Here is a 7,578-nt window from a genome sequence, read left to right as displayed (position 1 = left end):
ACACACACACACACACACAGAACCAGAGACTGGAGAACCTCAGGTACACAAACACACACACACACACACAGAACCAGAGACTGGAGAACCTCAGGTACACAAACACACACACACACACAGAACCAGAGACTGGAGAAACTCATGTACACAGAACCAGACGCTGGAGAACCTCAGGTACACAAACACACACACACACACACACAGAACCAGAGACTGGAGAACCTCAGGTACACAAACACACACACACACACACACAGAACCAGAGACTGGAGAACCTCAGGTACACAAACACACACACACACAGAACCAGAGACTGGAGAAACTCATGTACACAGAACCAGAGACTGGAGAACCTCAGGTACACAAACACACACACACACAGAACCAGAGACTGGAGAACCTCAGGTACACAAACACACACACACACACACACAGAGCCAGAGACTGGAGAACCTCAGGTACACAAACACACACACAAACACACGAAGAACCAGAGACTGGAGAACCTCAGGTACACAAACACACACACACACACACAGAACCAGAGACTGGAGAAACTCATGTACACAGAACCAGACGCTGGAGAACCTCCGGTAAAAAATCAAACTGCCCCTGATAATTTGAAGTATGTATTGTCTTTGTTCTACTTGTTTACCTCATTGTTTTGGTTCTCCAGGCGTTTTAAAGATGAACAGATTGATATCTTGGTGGCGACAGATGTAGCAGCCAGAGGGTTGGACATTGACGGAGTCAAAACGGTGAGTTACTTCCTTAGTAGTTGCCTCGGGACTACAATTAAGTAACTGTAGAGTTAGTGTCGGGTTATTAAATGGAATCTGGCAAATTAAAACAGATTTCATAGCTGGCCGTGTCCATGGTCTCGTCTGCCAATGTAGGAATGTATCCTCACTGTAGCTCCATCAGGAGGTGGTACCTTCAGAGGTAAAATGTCAATGAGTAACGGAGAAAGGGAAAAATATTTTATTGTGGCGAGTCATTGAGGACACCACTTATCTGTAACATGCTCATTTTGCGAGTAGTTTTGGGGTTTTATGAATGACATTAGGGAAACCTAATGTCATTCATAAATAATGTTCCAGTGTCTCTAAGGCAGGAAACATTAGGGGTATTTATGTCTATTTGAAATGTTAACAAGACAGTCACTGAACCACAGCTAATTTGGCCCTAAAGTGTTACCATCCTTCAGGATAGCTAGCATTAGTGTTCTTTTACTGAAGGAAGGCTCCTCCGTATCTGAGATTGATAAAACTAAATGGAGCTTACTGTAAAACTTTGTAACAGCCTGAGCTTTTACTTCACTGAAATGACCCTGCCTATGTTTGGGGCCGGCCTGTAACTGCCAAAGAACATCTATAAAACCAGACCAGGCGTTTAATGGGGACCTGCGGTTACCTGTCAGAATGTGTCCCCACAGCAGGCCAGGAAACGGGGCCGGTGGCTGTTTGGGACTCTGTTATTAATTGAATAAATTCAGTATTTACTTCACCACAATACTTGGTGAACAGCCAGGTGTGTGGTTTTCTGTCTCTCAGTCAGGAGGTTTCCCTGACCAGAGCTACCTCACCACAGCTGCTACAGCCCGTCTCTCTCTCTGCCCGTCTCTCAGGTGATAAACTTCACCATGCCGTCCACAGTGAAGCACTATGTTCATCGTGTCGGCCGGACGGCGAGAGCCGGGCGCTCAGGACGTTCGGTGTCTCTGGTCGGAGAGTCTGAGAGGAAGATGCTGAAAGAGGTGGTGAAGTCTGCCAAGAGCAGCGTGAAGGCTCGGGTTCTGCCCCCAGGTATGCACACTTGAGAGAGACAGGTGGTCTGAGTGAGTGCTCTGTATTCAGTTGGTTGCCTGTTAATCGGAAGGTCGTCGGTTCAATCCCCGGCTACATGTCGAAGTGTCCTTTGAATTGCCCCTGGCGGCTGTTCCACCAGTGAATGATTGTGTAAAAGTGCTTTGAGTGGTCGCAAAGACTAGAAAGGCGCTATCCAAATACGGAGCATTTCCATTTGCAGAGCGGGTGGGTAGTTCAGAGAACCTGGGTTATTATTATTATTATTATTCTTCCGGTTATTGTTTGGATGATTTTTGTATTTTTGTCCACTACCAAAGCTCCTGGACTGTGCTACTGTGTCCTCTTTCCTCTCCCCTCTCTCTCAACCCGATGGGCCGATGCAGATGGCCGCCCCCCCGAGTTCAGGTTCTGCTCCAGGTTTCTACCCGTTAAAGGGAGTCTTTCATGTGTGGCTCATGGGGGAAACTGTTGGGTCCCTGTAAATGATACTCACAGTACGGACTAGCCCTGCTCGATATGAGAAGTGGCGAGAGGTCACTTCTGATTGACGGGAGCGTGGCTACGCTGAAGTGAACAGAACCTCTCTACGGGCGCGTTGTGACGTAACACTCTGTTTCTCCCCAGATGTCATCCTGAAGTTCAGAGATCTGATCTCTAAACTGGAGAAAGACGTTGAAGCTGTGATGAGGCTGGAGAGAGAGGAGAGAGAGCTGGCTGCGTCTGAGGCTAAGGTACACCTGAACACCTGAGCCCCTCTCCATGGTTACCCACAGTTTAATACTGCTCTAACAGTGTAGAACAACAACCAGCTTAAGTTGAGGCAGAGGGCCCTGGTCTTTTTGGTGAACGACAGACCGGAGCAGAGAGACGTCAGTTGATGTGTACTCTGAGCTCGGCCAGGGAGGCCATCAGGTCCAGGTTCCTGGTGTGGATTAATGCTTTTGAAGGATCAGCACACATCTGACCTGGATATGGGTCCTGGGCCTTTTGTACAGATCACCTGTTCAAAAACCTGCCCCTTATTTTCATTTCATTTCAGCGCGCCACGACGGTTTGTTGCTGCGTCGCGCACCGCATGGTGAGCTCGCATGCACGCCACAGTCAAGGTAGTTGAACTTTGTGCTGAACCCAAATTGCTTCTTTTCTGAAAGCGCCTTTATGGAAGAACGTCGTCCTCTGCAGCCCTTCAGTCACTGAACATTAACTTCATGTTTCCAGAAAACGTTTCCGAGCTTATAGACGTCCAGGACTACCAATCACCTGCATTTCAGTTATTAATAACTGGCCGAATGAAGTTATTATTCCTCTTACATTAACAATACTTACATATCATAAAAATGTAATTGTTAATGTAATTAAATATTAAAAATCAACTAGTGTTGTGAAATTACTGAATGCATAATCATTGTGAAAATGGTGAAACTGTGATTATTCCTCAGACTGTAATCGTACCAACAAAATCTATAATGGTTGCGTCCCTGCCCCCGACAGGAAGTTCTTCTTCTAGAAGGTGTTTAGTTCACGCAGGAGGAGATGCAGACATTATCTCAGCAGTGCTTCTTTGCCTTTTGCAGTCTGTATTGGTTCTTGTTCCAGAACACATGTCTCTGGTGTTGGAGTCCTCTTTGTCCCTGTAAAGTCTCTGACCACTGCTGACTGGGGCTGGCCGGTATAACGAGTAGACGATACCATTTCTAACGATAGACTCTGATTAATATGTTTCCATAAAGTCCTGCCAGCGTTTGCTCGTCTCTCTCCCTCACCGTGGAGCCCCGCCCCACCCTCTGCCTCTCTAGCTCGCAAAATTAAACAACATGGAGGCAGACCAAGTGCCGGTCTACCCCGCTGAAGACCTGGCTTATAATAAGAAAATCAACAGTTCAGTCCAAACGCTTTGCTTCAGCGGACCGCCCAGGCGGACTAACGGCGGCCGCCCAGGCGGACTAACGGCGGCGGCCCAGGCGGACTAACGGCCGCCCAGGTAGATTAGACACATTTTTTGCAGAGAAAACACCGAGTCGTTAGGTTACAAGTCGCGACACGCAGGATATTTTACAAGCACTGATGAGGTAAAGCGACAGCAGCACAGCAGTCAGATGTTATTCTTTAGCTACCACGTTGGTTTTGTTTTGAAAGGCTACGTCGACAGCACGCCTTCTCGACATGCGCCGCTGCTGCCGCCTAGTTCACACTACACAATTTTTAGCTCGATTTGGCGCTCGTCAATCGACGGCCAGTCTTTAGGTGTGAACTACTCAACGACGCATTAAAATGGCTCCCCGGCTCATTTCTGACACATCACAGATGCCAGCCAGATATCCAGCACGCCAAATATCTGGAAGAGTCTGCTGACTCGACATCCACATCCAGCCAATGAGAGCAGGTAGCTCTCTCTGTAGCTCAGACTGCTGCTACCTGCGTGTGCTGATCCATCCTTTCACCCAGAGTCATTGTCTTTAGAATAACAAACAGCTGTTTCCTGTGTAGGGTCGCGTCATTTCCTGTTTCACATTTCAGGTGTGTTTTCTTGACCGAACGTGGTTTGGAGACCAGCGTCGGGTGACACAGCCGCTGTCAGCTCCCGTAGCGTGTGACCCCCCTTCATCGATCAGTCACGTAGTGTGAACGCCACGACGACTTCAAGACTCCCGTCACAAGACGGCAAGTCGTGTAGTGTGAACGGCACCGTGGTCGGCCGACGCTGAAAGTCGTGGAGTCTGCACGAGGCTGAACGGAACCGCGGGAGGAAAAGTGCAGCGACTTCATACAACGTAGCCTGCTGCTGATGGACAAAGTCACCGGAGCGGACACGCAGGGAGGGAGCGAGAAGGAAGGAAACGCAGGCTGACTCGTTCGCAGCAGAGAGACGTTTGGTCTGAGGAGGTCGGGCCGACGTTAAGCCGGCATCGTGATTGTAAAACCCCGCCCCCCCAGCAAAAGAAGTGTCATATGTTCTCATTCTAGCACCCTGTGAAAGCAGCTTTTAACGACCACGAACATTCTTCTCATTGTTTTTAAGCTGCCTCGGAGTTCTCTTCTCCACACTCACGCACACCTGCACCCGCCTCTCTCCGTCTCTCTCCCCCAGTCTGCTCCATTTTCACCTAAAAGACTGAGAACTCGTCTTTTTCCGTATATTTCCACCCGCGATGCGTTATCACGGCAGCAGGTGAGCCGCACGTCGCCTTATCAAAGACGCAGCTTATCGAACGAGTGAAAGCAACATCTGTGTGTTCACCGCTGCTTTACCTGGTCCGTGCCTAAAATATCCACGTAAGTTAATAGTCCACCAATTTGTTTTACCGAGTGAAGTCTGTGTGAGAACTCATCCACATAAGATGAGTGCTGCCCCCCCGCCCGCGCACCCGATGACATCGTCCATCCCCATGTTTCGTTGTAGACGTCGGTCCACCCTAAAGGAGGCCGATTCAGTCAGCGAGTGACACTTAAATAAGGTGGAGAATAAAGTAGGTTAGAATTAAAACGGTCTGCCAATAATAAGATTTTACTACAGTACCACTCCTGCGCCATCTTCAGTTCAAAGCCTCATACCTTTCACATTTTAATACTTGTCCACATAATAAATACTACAGTTAGTACTTCATGGGCATATTGCAAAAATGTGAGAAGGTAATTGACTTGGACTGGAATCCGCTCCTGGATTCTGGGTCCAGTACTCCACTGTTGAACCTCCTGTAATCCTCTGTAAAGTCCTGGAGACGGGCTTCTGGTGTAAATACGCACCTTAACTACAGTCGGCTCCTCACTACTGCTAAGATCACACTGTAAAATGTATTGTGGTGAAGACTCCAATCATGTTTCTAACACGAGCTGAGAGATGTGGAGCTGTCGTAACTGTTTAAAGCAGGATATTTAATGTGTGTGTTTCTGTTTGTGTGTGCAGTTGAGTGTGGCTCAGAAGCGTCTCGATAGCTCCGCCTCCTCCTGTCAATCACAGAGAGTCTGGTTTCAGACTCAACAAGAGCGGAAACAGAGCCGTGGTGAGTATTAATAAACACGCTAGTACTACTGCGAGTACTCCAGACTCCAGTATTCTGACTCGTCCTCATCTCCATCAGCGTCGAAGGCTCTGCAGGAGTTCGATCTCGCTCTGAGAGGAAAGAAGAGGAGAGAGAAGTTCCTGAAGGACGGCGGGAAGAAGGAGCTGACGGTAAGAAGTGATCCATCAGTCAGCGCTCTGCGTTCCCTCCCTAAATGTCTGTCTGAAGTTTGTTGGAGGCAGCGGTTAGTTCAGCACGTGAGGAACTAAAGAGAGGAAAACTCTATAGAAACGTCTAAAGGTGTTAAAGCAACACTGAATCGGGTTGGTCCTGTTCACACATTAACAGATCAGAAGATGTTTCTGATGGATCCTCCTTCTGCATCACCGTTTCTCTGAGATGAACATCAAGTTAAAGGATCTTTTTCTCACATGTTGGTGTTGAAATGACTCGTAGGTACAAAGAGTTTTGATGCTTCAGCCGGCCTCTGCCACATATTCCTTCAGCTCAGACTGTTAGACCGGGAGTCTGACGGCATCGTGGAAAGGATCCCTACCTGGGACTCCGGTGACCCCCTCTGTTTTTAACAGGAAGCTGAAGTCTCGTGACATTAAGAGAGTAGCAGCTCCTCCACGAACCACCGGCGTCTCCACAGGGACCGTCCCGTTCATCTGTTCTGGAGTCGCCGACTCTTTCTGCAGTCCGGCTTTCTGCTTGTTGTACTTCCTGAGCTGAGCAGGAAGTTCATCCTCTGCTGGCCAGCTTGATGATGGAGTTGATGTTGGTCACCCATGTTGGGTCCTGGCAGTAAGCTGAAGGATTCCACAGCAGCCCCAGTGTTCAGGACGGGGAAGTAGTGAAGTGGGCGTGTGTGAAGGATCACCTGTCGGCCCTTTGAACCGTCCTGATTGGTATCGTCTGTAGACTTCAGGAGTTAGACTCACCTGCCTCATGAACACCTGGCTGCTGTTGAACTAGTCCTTCAACACCGTGGTGGAAACAGGTTGTACGAGACGAATTAGTGAGTTAGAACAGAGAACTTTAAAAAAGCTGGATGAAACCTCACGTTTCATCACAACCCTTCAGTTTCACGACGACTTAAAACTAAAGTTCAGCTGCTGGACGTCAGAGTGAGATGATATTTTTGTCTGTCCGTCAGCCTGAGGAGCGCGCTCAGTTCGAGATCCTCAAGGCTCAGATGTTCGCCGAGCGGGCGGCCAAGAGAGAGAGACGACCGAAGAGAGCGAGAGCTATGGTGGAGGACGAGACGCCGAGCACAGGTGACGTTCACCAGCACTGACAAATGCACAGAGACGCTACACTGCTAACAGCTAGGCTAACGGGAACTCTGTCTCTGCAGCAGCCAATCAGAAACGAGCGAAAGGAGGCAAGAAGTCTGTGTTTGACAAAGAGCTGACCAACACCAGCAGCAAGGCTCTGAAGCACTACAGAGCTGGGTGAGTCCGTCTCACCTGTCTGTCTCACCTGTCTCGTCTCTCTGTCTCACCTGTCTCGTCTCTCTGTCTCACCTGTCTCGTCTCTCTGTCTCACCTGTCTGTCTCTCTGTACACATGTCTGTCTCTCTGTACACATGTCTCTCTGTCTCACCTGTCTGTCTCTCTGTACACATGTCTGTCTCTCTGTACACATGTCTCTCTGTCTCACCTGTCTGTCTGTCTCACCTGTCTGTCTCTCTGTACACCTGTCTGTCTGTCTCACCTTTCCGTCTCACCTGTCTGTCTCTCTGTACACCTGTCTCTCTGTCTCAC

General features: G+C 48.9%; 1 protein-coding gene across 2 annotated transcripts in view; it reads left to right on the top strand.

The window, feature by feature from the left end:
* ddx27 (DEAD (Asp-Glu-Ala-Asp) box polypeptide 27) overlaps nt 1-7,578 on the top strand; it is a 17,473-nt gene that overhangs the window by 7,776 nt on the left and 2,119 nt on the right. Inside the window, exons 13-19 of one of the 2 annotated variants that reach the window (XM_046028813.1) lie at nt 677-758; nt 1,628-1,805; nt 2,433-2,539; nt 5,713-5,809; nt 5,888-5,979; nt 6,969-7,089; nt 7,173-7,266. In XM_046028813.1, the coding sequence (XP_045884769.1) occupies nt 677-758; nt 1,628-1,805; nt 2,433-2,539; nt 5,713-5,809; nt 5,888-5,979; nt 6,969-7,089; nt 7,173-7,266 (771 nt within the window). Of the gene's footprint in view, nt 1-676; nt 759-1,627; nt 1,806-2,432; nt 2,540-5,712; nt 5,810-5,887; nt 5,980-6,968; nt 7,090-7,169; nt 7,267-7,578 lie in introns of both variants that reach the window. The other variant, XM_046028812.1, reaches the window with a different exon arrangement.

This window comes from Micropterus dolomieu, linkage group LG18, assembly GCF_021292245.1.
Source record: "Micropterus dolomieu isolate WLL.071019.BEF.003 ecotype Adirondacks linkage group LG18, ASM2129224v1, whole genome shotgun sequence".
Lineage (NCBI taxonomy): Eukaryota > Metazoa > Chordata > Actinopteri > Centrarchiformes > Centrarchidae > Micropterus > Micropterus dolomieu.
This window is presented reverse-complemented; position numbering and strand designations above follow the sequence as displayed.